The following is an 18,067-nucleotide window of genomic DNA, read 5'->3' as shown; positions in this document are numbered from 1 at the left end:
ACTCAATCTACATCTGTACCTCTTGCAATTTTGGCTTTCGTGCAAATACTCTGTGATTCAGTGGTAGGCATTTTTTCCCATCAACTATGAGTCTCTCAGTAGTTGACTTTATCATGTGCACTCTGTTATATGCACTTCTAAGTCCCCCTCCTGCCTTTATCCGCTGAAGGAAACTGCTTTGCCAGACACAGAATCTTATTGTCCGTCCAAATCAATTATGCATATATTTTATAGAGATCTTGATGTTAACCGGTAGTTTATAGGTGTGTGCATTTGCAGGGATAACGGGCAAAGAGAAGATTATTATTCTAGTTTATAGTATTACAGCAATTTACTACTTTTTTTATTTAATTTCAATGAATATTTATTTTTGTCATCACAGACTGTTTTGGCATGGTGCAGACACAACGTGACTTCGAATTCTAGTGCTATGTATGGTTTGCTAATTTTATACACATTTACTTTGCATGCGATAATATTCCTATCCCACCAAATCTTGTTTTCCATTTCCATTCCACTTTCTGTACGCCTGAACCTGAAGCTGGCTTGATGTGTCAATTGTGATAGAAAACAATTTTACTAAAATTGTTAATATAGATAGTAATATTGTGTGTGAATGCATAACATAATTATTCATTTCCAAATGTCCATTCAAGAAAATGGCAGTGCCTATTTCAGCAGTAAAATGTTTGTTACCTCAATATGAGTGAATTTGCATTGTATTACTGTTAAAAAAAAGAGAATGTTATGCAATTTATCTGATTCCATCCACTCTTATACCTTGAAAATTCTAGTTATGATACATGTACAATTGTTCACAATCTGCATAATATTGTTCTTATATACATGTATATGTAAATAAAGTGTATTATATAAACAAAATATGTCATATTATGAATGCTTTACTTTGTGGAAATTGAGTAATAAAAAAGATAAAATTATATCAAGGCAATTTCATGTATAAAAGTAATAGCTTTATTGCAATTTGTACATAATTACATGACGCACATCTTTAAATCGGGGGCCACTAATGTATTCCCTGAATATGTCGATTTTTAATGTATTCTTGGAAATAGTGAAGAAGGTAATACTGATAGGAGCTCAGCTGGTTATTTAGATATCTCTTTGGTGCAGAGCCCATTTCAATAAATAATTGAGTCTTCTAGCTGCACTAAAGCCATACTGGCAGTTTGGTAAAACGGAACTTCATTTTACGAAAAGAATGCTTTCAAAAAAGGGTGTGTCATGTTCACTATTTTTTTCCTACATGATAAGAAAACAATCTTCACTTAAAGCCCCACTGTCCTCCTTGTAGATACTTGTTCCCTCTATATAGAAAACAATGCCTAATCGGTGACCATTGGTCCCCCATGATCCTCTTTTTCTTATGTTAATTGAGAGCCGAGTTGGTGAGATAGCCACCTGTCACTGACAACGCTGTGTGGTCTAATCTCTCCTGGCCAAACTAGTACAGCTGGCCTTTAAATAAAGCACCAAATGCTTGTTATGTATTTTTGACGATCTAAGCAGGAAGGGAGAAGGGGTCAAATCAACCTCCATGATTTATTGGACACCTTGATTTTCATCATTTGCTATCACACTTCCTACAATGTAAAAAATTATTTAGGATTTTTGCATCATTTCAATGTCTTTGGATTAATATTAATTGAAGTTTGAATCTCGGAATAAACAAAACAATGAAAATTGTGAAATGCCTACAGTACAAATAGCATTCTGCATATGAAATCAAACATTACAAACTAAGAATTGAATACATTCTTTGGCCTACAAAGGATTACACATAAATGTATGATGAAAAGTAGCTCATGCACACATTGGTAGCAATAGGCAAGTATAATCGGACAGTTTTATCATTGTATATCGGTACACCATTTTTCATTCTGTACTTTCACATTTTTCTCAATTGCTTATGAAGGTATAGACCCAGTATTGGTAAAATTGCAGTTCAAGGGTTTTGGGTGCAAAATATCCATCCGATATTGTTTAAATATTGCCTTCAGAGGTTTAGATGGCAATACTTCAACCTAAATTCGCAAAAAAAAGAAATATATGCCCAAATGTTTCGTTCGCGATATCTATCCAGGCTGGATCGATATGATAATTTACCAAATATATCAATTAGTAAGGCGGTTTCCCGGCAAAATTTGTATCATCGAGTATATGTCAAAACATATTCTTTCATATGATTGGTAATAAGAGCTTTCATTCATTTTTTGAGAGGGGGGCGTTTCCAAAACTGGACTATACCTTCAGAAATTAGTTTTCCAAATGCTTATCCTCCACATGATTGGTTATTGAAAGCATCAAGCTAGACAAAATAATGATTTGATGAACATTTGGATAGGCATTCATACAAAGGAATCCAAAATGTATTTGTCTTCAGAGCGTGATGAAATCGTACTATCTCTTCTTAAAGCCCTACTCAGACATGACGCATAAACCACTTCAAAAATTCTGCCGCTACATAAATTCAAGATTATAACATGAGTGGCAAGAGCTGAATGTTGCTGTGTTCACACAATAGCCCATTCATGATCTATGTGTAACCCGTCGAGTGATTAACTCACGGATGCCAGTTAGAATTGATCAGAGGGCCTGAGAATCACCTAGAATCAGCTATTTTGTAAAGAAAAAAGCCTAAACTATGATCTGAAATAACTTGCCAGGGCCTGAAAACTGGCATCCCTGATAACACTATTTTACCAATGCAGTTTTTGAAGCGGTCGCCGCAGTGATTATTTTTAAGCAGTTTTTTGCTTTGGGTCTGAATGGGTCCTGATGAAGTCGTTTCGCAGCCTCAAGCTGTTCCCTCTAAAGTGGGCGTGGCTTGACTATCGATTGGTTTCACACTCCCGTTCACAGGCTCGTCGGGGGTGGGGCTTGGGTCTTTCTGGACGGCGTCCTCCGCCCCGTTCTCCGTGATTGGCACTTTGACGGGCGTCTGGGCGGGGTCAGCGGAAGAGGAGTCGCCGTTGGTTACCGGCTCCCCACTGAGCAGAGGTGGTGGTGGTGGTGATGATGAGATATTGCCGTTGGTAGCTTCGGTGGAGAGGGGAGGGGGTGAGTTGCTCTTGGTGGACGACTGATCGCTGCTGCGCTGCCAGCTGGGTATTGTTGTCCTCTGGGGCGTCGACGGGAACTGATGCCTGTGATGCATAGTAGAATAATGATAAATAACATGTATAATTGTATATAATAATAATAATATTCCGCTTTTATATAGCACCCAATACATTGATACAACAATGTGTCTAAGCGCTTTACAGATATATTATTACCCCGGTCATCGGGTTCAGGCTTACCAGCACACAATGTATACACATTCTCCACTCCCTGGGGAGCATTCCGGGCAGTTGCCATTTTACAAGCGCACATGTATCTTCAAAGGGAAGTCTGCATAATTGTGAAAACTTTTTTATAGAAAGAAAATTCCTACTTGTATACGCTTGTTTCTAATCATTCACACAACAAATTGAGACGGGAAAATAAAGTATATACATGTATTTCTCTGGAGCAAAAATATAAAAGTCCACTGTAGGCTGGATAAATGAGTAGAAAATGATAAGGAAAGATTTTTATGGCATGGAACTCAACATAAAAGACTGATCTTATTTTAGTTATCTTTATCAGAGACTACATATATTTCATAATTGTATCTTATATATTTCTGTTTTATCTTGTAGACTGATGGTTTATGTTATCTTAAATGTTTGAGCAAGGAAAGAATATCATTAGGGGCAAGTTCTCTTTTAATAATATCTACTTACATTGTAAACTGTTTTAGCAAAATGTATTAAGGACATACTATTAACAAGGAGGTTTTTTTTTAATTTTAGACGCTGCACAGAACTGCCCCAATTCCAGTAAAACTTTTAATGGCCATCTGTACTAATTTAGCTAGGAGGGATTAGACCACCCAGGAAGGTCACTGACAGGTGGCTATCTCATCAACTAAGCTCTCAATTAACATAAGAAAAAGAGGATCATGGGGGACCAACCGGCACCGATTAGGCATTGTTTTCGACATAGAGGGAGCAATTAGCTACAAATAGTACAGTGGGCCTTTAATTAATTAAAACACTTCTGCTGCATGCTCTTTCACTGACCTGCTTAGAAGCAGTCCTTTCAAGGACATGATCTCCGACTTGATCTCTGTAGTATCCGTAGAACGTCTACCGTTCGACAGTGCTTTCCCTGACACGACCTCAGAATTGAGGGTGGTAAGCTGCTGTTCTTGTTTCTCCATCAGGCCCTGAATGGTACTGATTGATTTCTCCATTGCTGTGACTGCATTTAAATAAAAAAGATAATTTTCATTAAAAAAACATTGATGATTAATAATCACAAAGGCAGGCTCACGCAAGGTGTATTTCACTAAGCTGTAACGCCAATAGACTGGTTTACTAACATTCAAATTTATGGATGTTTCTTTCCTGGGGACCTCCTGATGAGTTATTCTAATCCATTAACCTGGTATTAATGATTGAACTACAATACTTGGAAAGTTGGAATTCAGTCTGCATACAAAGCCTTGAGCAAGCATCCAATATGTCAAGAACAACATTTGTTTAAAAAGTATCCCAAGTTTTGTTAATATGTTAATAAACTGGTCTAATGATTGTTCCACTCAATAGAATAAAACCTTACAGATAGAGACAGACATTGTTTGAAACAATGTTCGGTGCAACACTGGTATGGCGATCTACACAAGCAAACAAGTGCATACATGTATAAAGCGCAAACTGGACATCGGTCTGACAACTTCAGTTGCAGCCGTCTCTATCTCAAGGGGTCTACTGTTCGATGCAGTCTTCAGCATGAAATGGACAACAGTTGGCGTGATCACTGCTAATTAAATAATGCCTCATGTAAACCACAGGTAAAACCACAGGTAAAACCACAGGGCTGGAGTGTTTGTGTCTTATCTCACATTCACACTTAAAAGATGTGAGAATGCTTATTACGCACACTTCATTCCCTTCCCCACTTGCTATTCATTTACATGTATAATAGTTTGGGTTTTTTTTCAGTTAAACTTAAATCATAAAAATGATACAAAATTGATTCAGTCTTGATAAAAGCCACATGAACTGGACACAGAAATGTGTATATGAGACTAAACAAACATATGGCATGGTGGTCTGAGCAGATTTCATCTAGACAAATCAAACAACTACTGATGTGCTGGTGTTTGGGCCCAAACCCAGCAATAGAAGTCAAGTATCATTTGCATTACGATTTACGGCAGACCTTTAAAATAAACACCTATCGTACTCAGATCGAATCAGTGTGCTCTGATAGTTGTTTACTTTTCGCCTTGGACTTTGATACAGGGGGAAGATGCATTGAATGTAATGTACACTTAATGTTGTTTTCTTCTTTTTCAGTCTACGGTATCACTCGACTTTGATACAGTGGGAAGATGCATTGAATGTAATGTACACTCATTGTTGTTGTCCTTTGATATGGCTAGAGTATTTCCCTATTACATGCAGGTCTCTCTCAGCACATTTTTTGCAAAACATGTTTTTATGATTATGACTTGAATGTGGGTTACCAGTAAGTTTAAATATAGCACAAATACTATAATGAACTTTAGATAAACAAGTACTACTTAAATGAAATGAACAAGGAAATTTGAACATCCCAGCTCTTTGCATGTTTGCATGTTTAGAGCACTATTCGAGACAAGGTTATTTCTACTGTATTTGTGGTTCCTTGCACACAGCCCGCCGTAATTCATCACCATCTTCGAGTTCACAATACATGCTTAATAAGGTGTCACAATGAACACATCTAGGCCCTGTTTCATCAAACTTTTTATCAATAATATCTGCCACAGATCTATCACAAATATGCTCATAGCCAATCAAATGTAAGGGTTCCAGTAGCTTATAACAAAATCATATTTTGTTATCGATCACAAGTTTTATGAAACAGGGCCCAGATATAGGTCTCCATGCAGGTGGACAACCTACAACAAAACAACCTCTGGAAGAGGCATACAGAAAAACGTTCATAGCAGTGGAATTTTTAACTCTGTTTTGTATGGCCATACTTGCTAATGCTTTTGTGACCATCTGTCCAGATACACCACTTGCCTAAAATGATCACATCCTTTCTATCCCTTGAAAAGGATTTTGCAATACAAATGTGTATCTAAATCAACATATTTCCTAATGAGGACTGTAAAATAAAGACAACCTGCTTATAAAGACCACTTTCTATGTCTTTACTTTATAGTGGTTATGTGTAGGTTTTTGACCACTTGCCTAAATTGATCGCATCCTAGGCATCCTTTGAATAGTGTTTTTCAATTAAAATGTGTATTACAATCACAATGTTTCCTACTGGGGACTGTAAAATAAAGACAACCTGCTCATAAAGACCTTCTAGTGGTGTTTATGTGTAGGTTTTTATCTATAAATGTACCTGCTTGTGAGACATTCTTGTTAAGTTCTTCTATCGAAGCTTCCAATCTATTCATTCTCTCCTTTTCTTCTTTTCTGCTCTTTAGCCATGGTGAAACTAATTTCTGCAAAATAAAAAACAAATATAAAAATGTAATCAGCAAATGAAAGTAATATTCTCCCAAGTACCTCTGAACAATTCAATTCAATTCAATTCAAATGAGGTTTTATTCAAGACTTGTCAAAAAGTCCAAAGACTAAAAATGCAAGTTAACATCAAACATACAATTGCATAAAAAAGCATAAGACAGACATTTGGGTTCTCCAACTACAACAATATAGCCCATGTTTCTCTTCACTAAAGGGGCTTTTCAAAAAGAATACAATACGGAGTAAAAAACACTAATATTAAATAACAACAATACAAACAACGTCAACAACACCAACAACATTTCTACAGTGCTGAATGTAAACAGGAGAAGGTAGTCAGTCTCCATGTGACGTGTACAAGTCTCGCACACAGCACTCCCGTAGTGCCTTCTAGAAATCACCCCTAGTCGCTAGGAGAGTCTCTGGATGATAGAAACATAAGATAATGACTTTTCCATATTGGGCGATTGGTGGAAAATGCAGAGCATTACATAAGGCCTGTTGGTCATAAAACTGAAGGCTAATCCTGGTGATTGACAACACCTGTTAACACTCGAATGGTGTCGAATTCCCCATGAGAGCCCACTACTATGCATCTTTGATGTTTCTAAAGGTATAGACCAGCTCTGGTCATGCAATTGCATTGTGAAAGAAACGTTATGGAATCAATCAGAAAAGATCATCTAGCATATAAGTATTGGTGAATGCTGCAAGGTTGTGGAATCATCAAAATGATAAAAAATTTGGCCCAGTCTTGGTAAAGTTACAAGCACTGTACACAGAAAGATGTATATGGGACTACGCGATATATCTATCCAGGCCGGATTGATATGCGGTTTCCCGGCAAAATTTGTATCATCACGTATGAGTCAAAACATATTCTTTCACATGATTGGTGATAAAAGCTTCCATTTCAATTTTGGAGAGGGGGGCATTTCCAATAATGGTCTATCCCTTTTAGCCCTGTACTATCATCAACCTGGCTGTAGCCACGCCAGCGACGCTACCCTGAAACCCTGAGGCTTGGCATTCAAATAAATATGAAAAATGTGAAGCATAAAAACACGTACCATGATTAATTTGTAGACGCCAAATGACACCCCACTGATGATGACAGCTATGGCCGCGTAGTCCCTCCAAGTGGTTACCCTTGAAGGAGAGGGTGGCTGCATGTAAGGTACTGCAATATGAAGAGAAAAGTCATTTGTACTTTGGTTTGGTTTCACGGTTTGTTTTATCTGACTGCTATTATTAAAGGGATTGGGTATCTTTGTCTCAGATTCTAAACAAAATCTTTGATTTAGCTCATGCTGCATCAATACAAAATAATAAACCTTCAGGTCAGTCAGGGTTCCAATGACGTTTGCAAGCCGATCGCCCGTCTGATTATCAAGATATTTATGATTAAAATTCAAAATTTCAAGAAATGTTTTCCCAGCGGTTTATATAACACTAGTCTTTTGGGGAAAATGAGTATGGTAAAACCATTTTTTGACAAGACAACCTGATTATAAAGACCGCATACTTGGTTTACCTATAAGATTATTCCCTATCGACACTTTTTAAAACTGAATCAACCTGTCAATATAGACCTACCTGCAAAGACCACTTTTCTTGTTTCCCTTCAGCAGTCTTTATAGCCCCACTGTACTACTTGTAACTACTTGCTCCCTCTATATAGAAAACAATGCCTAAGCGGTGCCCGTTGTTCCCCATCATCCTCTTTTTCTTATAAATGTTAATTGAGAGCTGAGTTGATGAGATAGCCACCTGTCAGTGACCACCCTGGGTGGTCTCATCCCTCCTAGCCAAACTAGTACAGACAGCCTTTGAATACAAGTTTCAGTGTATTATAATGCTTACCCATCTGTTGCTGAGGTACAGCACCAGGATGTGTTGCCATGGGAACCTGGCCTTGAGGGGGCGGGGCTGTAGGGGTTTGATTGGCAGGTGGTGCAACGTCTTGCCTGGTTCCCGATCTATCAATGGCCAATTCAATCTCTGCATCTTTCACACCTAGATATGCATTCAAGAGAACAACATTTTCTGGTTTAGCCCTTCTTCTTCCTCTTACTCTCTTCGTACAAATTCATTAGCTAACCAACTACAGTAAAAACCATGTGAATTATAATAGTACTTTAGATTTGTTTACTATTAGTTTTGTTCATCTTTTAAATTACCAGTTTCGCCGATTGAATTCAGTTTAGTGCTGCTTGGTTTGATACCATTGAAGTGATTTTTTTGCTCCTTCAACATATTTTTTTCTTCTCACAGACCAGTTTAAAGACCTCTAATACCAAATTAATAGCATGATTAACCTGCACACTTACCCTTTTTCCGAAGGAAAGCCTTTTTCTGGGCCATTGGACTCGACCTAACTTGTGGATTGAGCAAGAACTTCACAGCAGTCTCAATCTGTGAGAGGACGAAAACATAACTGTCAGTAGATTTTTAAATTTTATTTTCAGTCATTTTCATAGAATCAAATAGCAAAGTATACAATCACATTGTTGGATCACATTCATATAAAAGTTTTATGGCATTATAGTGAAAGAAAAACCTGAAGCGAAATCAATTGGTCATCTACACAAACTTTTTACCCCTAAATAAGACTCTGAAACCCTAAAATGTTGATAATCTTAGTTACCACATTAAACATGTTGAGAGTTGCAATCAGATTCATCATTCTGTTAAGGCTACAACTAAACTATTTTTATCAAAATATCATTGAATTACATATTGTGGCACATACACTGCGAGAAAACATAAATGGTTTCTAGAAAAACTATTGAGGGTGAATTTTTTTAGAGAGAAATTTTTCCTTTTCCTCTTTTATATTATTTTGCTTTGAACATGTATGCACATTTTGTAAACACATTGGGGAGTAATAGAAGATTTATAAAAAAAAATTAACAGAAAACTATTGTTTGTTTGTATTAGTTTGTTTTGAAAGGAAGTGAAAAAGCAAAGCAAAACCAAAGCAATCTGAAATATTTACAAAATATTTCATTATCAAAGTCAAAGCAACAACAAGATTTTATCTTCCACATCAAGTCCAAATGCACATAATACATTCAAGAAACAGTGCATTTTTTTTTGGCTGTAACTTGCATCCCAGGTGCTTAGAAACAAATATGAAAATTAACATTAAAACAAAAATCTCTGCTCTTTCCTACCATTTTTTCTCTGGGAGCTTCAGGAGCAGCCTCTGGACTTGAAGCTCCACCAGGAGCTAGGCCATGAGCTGGAGCAGGAGCTGGAGCCATTCCCGGGCCATTTTCATTCACAGCAGGATTCCCTGCAGAGCCCTACACAGATGACATAAATTGTTTTACATACAATGTTAATTATGAACTTTAGAAGTGAACTGAGAAATGAACTTCTCTGGAATAATCTTGTACAGTCAAACCTGCTTTAATGACCACAAGTATAGAAAGACCGCCTGTCTATAAAGACCACATTTTTTGTTACCCTTGAAAATGGTTTCCCATTGAAACATGTACCAAAGGAACCTGTACATAAAGACTACCTGCCTATGAAGACCACTTTCTTGTCTCCCTTGGGTGGTATTTATAGACAGTTTTCACTGTATAACAGAAGGGTACTCCTTTAAATGGGGCAATTTCAAACAATGAGCAAGTAGGACACAAAACCAAAGTTGATGGGGTGAAAGAAACAAAACAACAAAAAAGGGCCTGAAGATCCAACATTAGGAAAACCAGCAAACATGTTTACATTTCCTGCAAAGGGGTTAACTGAGCTCAAATTGAAAATGTGATACATTCAAGTCCAAGACAAGAGTGAGTACTCAGAGTAGGTTCTAGACTCCTCATGAGAACTTGAGAAAGATTCTTCGGGTGACTACTGACTAGACTACCCTTAAAAATTCAGGCATGGCTGCGGAAAAGTGGGGGGGGGGGGGGGGGGGGGGGGGTCACTGGGAACACGCATATGCGTACTCTAAATGAAGAGATAAGTCGTTATATTATTTGATCAGAAAGGCTTCCCCTTCACAATTATATGAATTTTGCATCAATTCACTTTTGATTCTTCGGTGTGACTACTGACTAGACTATTTTTAAAAATTCAGGCATGGCTTTTGAACTCAGTGTGTCAAAGTTATGGCTGGGAAAAAACTTCCTTGTTGCTGTTGTTGTTTCTTTTGTTCTGTAATACAAGTCAAGTCATCAATGATATTTGGTCTTTTGTAGACTGTCCTCCCCACCCCCCCCCCCCCCCCACTCCGTGAACGGAGGGATACCATGCATGTTCCCAAACTCTCCGGCTCGTTATAAATGAAAAAGGTCTACCCGTATCGACTTTACACACCAGACTTTTGCTGAAAAGGGGGGGGGGGGGGGGGGGGGGGGGTGCTGAAAAAGGCTCGTATAACAAAAGAAAAAGGTCGACCTGTATTGACTTTACACACCGGACTTTTGCTGAAAAGGGGGGGGGGGGGGGGCGGGAGACTGTCTCGCAAGTGGGAGAGATTCAGAGAGTCTCCCAAATAATTTGGCAGTGTGCCTCTACTATTTTGGCTCAAGAAAAATGTATGTGACAAAATGACGTTGAAGCACTACTCATTGTGTGGAGTAAATGGTGGTTTCCTAATTGAAAATCATTCCCAACATGCAACATACCCCAGCCCGCGCCCGGCCGGTGGCCAAGACAATATAAATTACACATTCCTAACGGCTTTTAACGCTAGTTCCACTTCCAGCACAAGGAGGGCACTGATGACTCAGGCCCCGCCTTGATAATAATAGTTGCGACTGATTCATACACATCTGTAAACAAATAAAATTCCACACACTCAATGACTCAGTCTACGACAGAACGCGACGCGACCGGCCGACTCTCAGTCTCAGTCTCAATTCAACACACACCGTGGCCGTGGCCCGTGGGTCAATAGCGCTATAGCCTCGATACTCAGCCAGAGTTCCCCGTGCACAGCTCATCAATTACCGCTATCAAATTAGGGAACATAGACAAATCAATGAATGTTCACGTTTCCATGCTTCTTAAAAACATGATTTACTAACAAAATTACATTCAACATGAATACATAATATTATCTTTCGCAAATGCCAAATTTTAATTACCTCTGTATCCCTCTCAGCTGACATTTTTAACAGCGAAATATGCTCAGATGTTGTGTGGCGTACCTAGAAAAACGAGGGAGGCGGAGCTAATACGGAACGTTTACACACGTTGAGGGCAGCATATTAGAAAATGAAAATCACACAATGGGCCAAAGAGGAATAAAAGAACTTATTTATTTATCCATAACATTTGCAGTTTTATTTTTACAGGACAGCATTGTCAGTTGCAAAGCTGCTTTCTACATTGGCCCTGCTGGCCTAGAAAATTGAAATTAAAGACAAATTAAAATTGGTAAGCTTTATATATACACGTATGAAATAATGAAGGAATAATAATGAGGGCGAATTCATAGACTTTCGTTGAAAATCAGAAATATACTATATACAAATAAATACAACCACAAGATAAACAAACATACATCACCAACAAAAACAACAACAATAACAATAGAAAGATAACTTAAAACTACGTATAGTCGATTCTTTTGGTGACTAAACATTTTTTTTTAATTTTGCTGTTTGGGGGGGGGGGGTAGTAACGGGGTATCCATACAACTAATGAAAACGTACTTGGTGTATTTTTTTATACCGTGAAATTCGTGATTGTAATTTGTAAGGATGTTGTAAAAGCCTCCACTGTACGTTTTAGTTGTAGTAACCCGTAACCACCCCCCCCCCCCCCCAAACAACAACATCAACAAAAATGTTTAGTCACCAAAAGAATGAGCGGGGGTACAAAACACGAACTTCCTCCTTTTGGCCAATAAACAAATAATTATTTCGTAATTTCATGATATTTCATCCGCCGAGAAAGTAAGGTGCCCGACACAGGGGCGGATCCAGCCGGTGGCAGGGGAGGGGGCCCAATTCGTGAGTAAATATTTAGCGGCGAAAATAAGCCGGCCGATTATTCGCAAAGTGTGGGGGGGGGGGGGGTAGTGAGCACTAATTCATTTATTTTTTTGCTCCCGAAAATTTGAAAATCGCGCCGGCCGATAATTCGCTCAGGGCTGAATTCGCTGAAGAGCACCTAAAACAATTGTAAAACAAACTGTTTTTAGTATTATTATAATCATGAAGTTTTTATCGTTATGCACATAATCAAGAAACTAAGGTAACCTGTTTAGTATTCAATTCCATAATGGTGTTTTAATTATTATGATCAATCAGAAAGATTCGATTGTCGTGCACAGGGGCGGCGATCCCGGGGGACGGGGGGGGGGGGGGACACGTCCCCCCAAAGGATTATCCCCCTGAAAATTTAAAAAATTGCAACAAAATAAAGTGTATAGCAAATACTGACTAAAGACTACAACAAACTTTAAGGCTCTGGAAGACTCAAGAGTGCAGCGTTTAGACAAATAAAAATGCAAAAATCTTCTCGCTCGGTAGCTACGCTCCCTCGCATATTCTTCAGAGTGTACAAATAAATAGGCCTATTGTCGACGGATAGTCAACCTGTTCGAAACGTCGAGCCACTCCCGCGACTCATCCTCTCTAAGCGCTATAGTTCTCCTTAGAACTATAAGATAAGAAAGATAACCAACAGTCTTTTTCAAGACTATAAAAAAAATCCTTTTCAGGACTACAAACCCTCAAGATAGATTACCGAAAGTCCTTTTTCAGGACTCCTCAATCCTCCCTCTCTCTCTCTCACATGGTGCACCCGCAAGCCTACTGTATACCGGACTGTATACCTCTACATCACCATGCAAGCCGGTACTTAGTAAATATTGTAGAAAAGTGAAGTGTGAAAAAGGTATATTGCTTGTTTTTATACTATTGTTTTGCTAAGGAATGTAATTTATTAATACAACAAAGCTTCAAAAACATGTGAGGGGATAGTAACTTCCATCACCGTCACCCCTCTTGTTCACTATGCTCCCTCGCACTGGCGTAATGATTGGGGAGCTTGGGGGCAGTTGACCCCCGAATAAAATTCAAACGTGGTTTAATTCTAATTCGATACCAGTGATTTACAAATGTTGCTGAAATGGCATGGTTTTTCCCTGAACTTCCGGAGGCTCTGCCCCTTGGACCCCACCAAGGGCCCTAAGGCGTGCCCCTGGTTGCTCATCTGACCGTAATTAAATGCCTAAAAACCCTGAGCTTCCGGGTAAGGCGGGCCCAGGATGCTCATCTATCCGTTATTAAATGCCTAAATCTCCGCCCATGACCCCCGCCGGGGCTTTGCCCCTTGACCTCAAGCCAATTTACGCTCCACTTACTTCGCTCGCTTTGCTCTACCTGACCGAAAACATTTTAGCCCCCCCCCCCTTGAAAAACGTTCCGCGGGACCTACATGTACCATGTAAAAGTGGGGGTGATGCGGTTTGTTTCTTCTGCCCCGTCCCCCCCCCCCCCCCCAAAAAAAAAAAAAAGAAAAACGTTTTTGCTCATTACTACACTGCTCCCCGTCCCTAGCATTTCGCCCCCCCCCCCCCCTCCCGGTCATGAAAAGAAATCGCCGCCCCTGGTCGTGCACTAATCAAGAACCTAAGGTTACCTGCTTACAACTCTATTCCATATGGTGTTTTAATTATTATGATAATCAGAAAGATTTGATTGTCGTGCACTAATCAAAAACCTAAGGTTACCTGCTTACAACTCTATTCCATATGGTGTTTTAATTATTATGATAATCAGAAAGATTTGATTGTCGTGCACTAATCAAAAACCTTAGATTACCTGTTTACGATTCTATTCCATATGGTGTTTTAATTATTTTGATAATCAGAAAGATTTAATTGTCGTGCACTAATCAAGAACCTAAGGTTACCTGCTTGCAACTCTATTCCATATGGTGTTTTAATTATAATGATAATCAGAAAGGTTTGATTGTCAAGCACAAATAATCAAGAACCCAACGTAACCTGTTTACAATTATATTATTCCAAACGGTGTTTTTATTGTAGCTTGTTTTATATGCTAAGGAGTGTAATCAATCCATCGGAGTGAAAACGTGATTGGAATTAGTACATACCATCCATGATTGTGCAAATCGATATCTGGGGCAGGCAACCCAACGTTCGGTCAGATTTTGGCTTTATATTCAAACAACGTTTTGCGTATAACTTTGTAAAGTTTTGTTAACAAAAAAAAACCTATAGACGCCGGGCCCTGTATATATTTGAAATGTTGGTTTATTTTGCTGAGAGAATATAAAAAAATTGTTGCTGAGAAAAAGTCATGTTGAAGAAAAATGGTCTAATGGAAAAAGGAATAGATTACCCTTTTCTGCTCATTATTGAATACAGGAAGGGGAAGTCCACCCTGATATTAAGTTAGCTTCAATAGAAACAGAACAATAATTTGGGTTTTCTGTTCTACGCAGAAAATCTAAATTTTGTATTCTTTCATCAATATTCGACTTTAAACGCATTTGTTTTGAAAACCCTTGCAGAAATATTTCTTAAATTAGATACTCTTTCACATTATGATACAATTTGAGTCAAATTTTGCCAACAAACTTGTGGGGCTCCCAACGCTTAAGAGGCTCTACCCTAAAGTTGATAGGGGAGCACTCTTGGTTAAAAGTTCATTTATTCACCAAACATTTGATTCGATTTGATTACTGAATGCTTGTAACAAGTATGGATAAACAAATAATAACTTTAGTGTAGATAAACAAATCAGTACTTTAGGAAAAAGTTGGCATTGACAAAACAGAACATTATGGCCCTTCGCTTGTATCTTTACAAGAAACTGAGCTGTGGAATTTTGATTGAATATCTAGTGATTAATTCGGTTGATTATGCAGGTAGGAATTAATACACTTAAATCTGAATAAGAATTAGTGTGATGCCTATAATAGCTGAGCGTTCATTTCTTGTTAAATCATTCTGCTAGCTAGATCGAAGCCTTCACCCAAGCAAGAAAAATATCAGCATCCAAGTCGGATCTCTCATCTCCTCCGATCGAGAACTAATATCAGTCGCACATCTTAACCATAAGGTAAGCTATTTGTTTACGACTAGATACATTACATTGCGATATAAAAATACAATACGGTGCTTCCATCTGGGTATTTTATTACCTTTGAAATTTTCCGAAGAATACACATGGTATACTGATCATGTTGATCGGAATTAGCCGGATCTTTTCGTTCATATTCACCTCATTTTGTTTCCATTCAACCCACTTTTAAAATTTCGCTTGAAAATATTTATAGATCCTCTCGGAGCTTATCTGCAAGCAAGAATTTGATACAAGAAATAATCATTTTGATATTTTTTTTTGTAACCGAAAGACTTGGACAAATCTGAAACTCTTTTTATTTTACTGGCATAGAATTTGGGAAATCTTTTTCAAAATGTATATAATAAGTGTAACACGTTTTTCACACATAAATGTAAAACAAACCAAAAGATGAATAATTAGAATTGAGTTCCTGCACGAACATGTAACTAGGAAATGATGACTCTAGTTGGAAAAAATATTTTTAGGTATGAATTTATTGTGCTTCTAACATTATTTGCCAGTATTTTATGTAAATCTTTTTTGTACTTGTACTGTTTGAAGTAAGAAATATTCCAAATGATATTATTTGGAAAATAGTAACATTACCTTTTTACAAAAAACAGTGTTTCATCGAGAATGGCAAGACGCCTATTTATTGAAAATTTATAATTTGATTACAAATTGTATGTGAAATGACTTTACATTAATTAATAAAAAGGTGAACGCACGACAGCTCTTATTTGATTTTAAATATACTAAATTAAAGAAAGCCTTTCCGTAATGTTGGTTAGATAGATTAAGTGACGTCAATGATTTTTAAAATGAATATGATATTTCGAATCTTATAGAAATAGAAACAGGGCATAAAGTAAATGTTTTTGTTATGAAAGTGAAAGATTACTATCGTTTGCTAACACGGAAAAAATCAAAAGAGCCAATTGTGTCATTTATATTTGAATTCCTTTCTAGTTTTAAGAATATTGACTTTGTTTGGAAGTATGTATTTTCATTGAAAAAAACCTAAAGCAAATTCGAAATAATGAAATTAAACAATTTTATTTCAAGATAATTCACAGGATTCTTGCCTCAGAAGAAAAATTATATAAATGGCAAATTGTGAAAAAATAATTAATGCAACACCTGTGGACAAGTTGATTTAACGTTTCACTTTATGTCATGTTGCAAGGATGTGATCATGTTTTGGGAAATAATATATGATATATCACCTATTCCAAGTAGAACTACATATAAACCAAATGATATTAGTTGTATAGGTAGGGACATAGGCAACACGAAAAATAGTCTCCTGAATATAATTTTAAATTGTGTGCAATATGCAATTCAGAAATGTTACGTTACAAAGATTGTCAATGGTTATGTTTTTTACCCGCATGCTTTTTTTTAAATTTCAAGTCGTTGCTAAGATTTTGTTTAAGGAATGAATGTGTTAGCAAAGAAAATAATACTAAGCTGAAATAACTGTTGAATATACTAAAATATACAGCCAATAATATTTTTCAATCAATCATATCTTTTGAAATTATGGAAATAAAGACCTCGCTTGAGCAAAGGGAAAGAATTCAAAAGCTAGCGAAATAGCTTAAATCAATGTCTTGTTATACAAGTTCTTCCCTATATATTAGTTCATTTATTGTTTTAGTCTATCAAGACATATCATGAAACCCATGATCGGCGCGTACGCAGGATTTTTTCAAGGGGGGGGGGGGGGGGGGGGGTTAACATTTTTAAATCGGGCCGAAAAATTCGCATCGACTCAGCCAGCCGCTGAATAAGCGGGGGGGGGGGGGGGGGGGGGGGGGGGGGGGGGGGGGGGGGGGGGGGGGGGGGGGTAAGAGGACACTTTTTTTTTTTTGTCTCGAAATTTGAAAATTTGACATTTTGCTCCGTTGGGGGGGGGGGGGGGGTAAGGTCACCTTTTTTAGGTCAGCCAAGGGAATAATATATATATATTTTTTTATTATTAAAAAAAACAAAACAAAGGGGGGGGGGGTTTAAGGGGGGTTTATACACATAAAAATACCAAAGGGGGGGGGGGGGTTAACCCCCCAAACACCCCTCCCCCTGCGTACGCGCCTGCCGATGATTAACTATTCATACTTCAAACAACTTTTAAAAAGTGGGACATTTTTTCTGACTCACTCTGTAGTACAATGTAATTTATGTCAGGTTTCCGTGATTTTTCATAATGAAATAAAATTACACGCTCTAAACAAAAAAAATTATCAAAGCCTGCCAAATGACAACTTTGAAGAATTATTCGTGAGGCTTACAGTTAGAGCTCATTACAATCATTTTCACTTTCGTTTAAGCTAAGCTCATCATGGCATCGAAGACCATTACCGCCCTGCTCCTTCTCTTCGCTCTCATAGGCGCGGCGAGTGCCGCGGCTATAGACTCTGGGAA

At 37.8% G+C, this 18,067-nt stretch overlaps 1 protein-coding gene across 1 annotated transcript; it reads right to left on the bottom strand.

Moving 5' to 3' along the window:
* Positions 1-2,191: 2,191 nt before the first annotated feature.
* Positions 2,192-11,774, bottom strand: LOC593931 (peroxisomal membrane protein PEX14). The gene is made up of 8 exons (XM_030979162.1): positions 11,684-11,774; positions 9,758-9,889; positions 8,912-8,996; positions 8,445-8,597; positions 7,652-7,761; positions 6,454-6,556; positions 4,128-4,308; positions 2,192-3,167 (listed from the first exon to the last, which is right to left on the bottom strand). The coding sequence occupies exons 1-8, from the start codon at positions 11,705-11,707 to the stop codon at positions 2,819-2,821; spliced, it is 1,137 nt and encodes a 378-aa protein (XP_030835022.1). The 5' UTR covers positions 11,708-11,774; the 3' UTR covers positions 2,192-2,818.
* Positions 11,775-18,067: the final 6,293 nt, after the last annotated feature.

Source organism: Strongylocentrotus purpuratus, unplaced genomic scaffold (genome assembly GCF_000002235.5).
Source record: "Strongylocentrotus purpuratus isolate Spur 01 unplaced genomic scaffold, Spur_5.0 spur5_contig_816, whole genome shotgun sequence".
Classification (NCBI taxonomy): Eukaryota; Metazoa; Echinodermata; class Echinoidea; order Camarodonta; family Strongylocentrotidae; genus Strongylocentrotus; species Strongylocentrotus purpuratus.
This window is presented reverse-complemented; position numbering and strand designations above follow the sequence as displayed.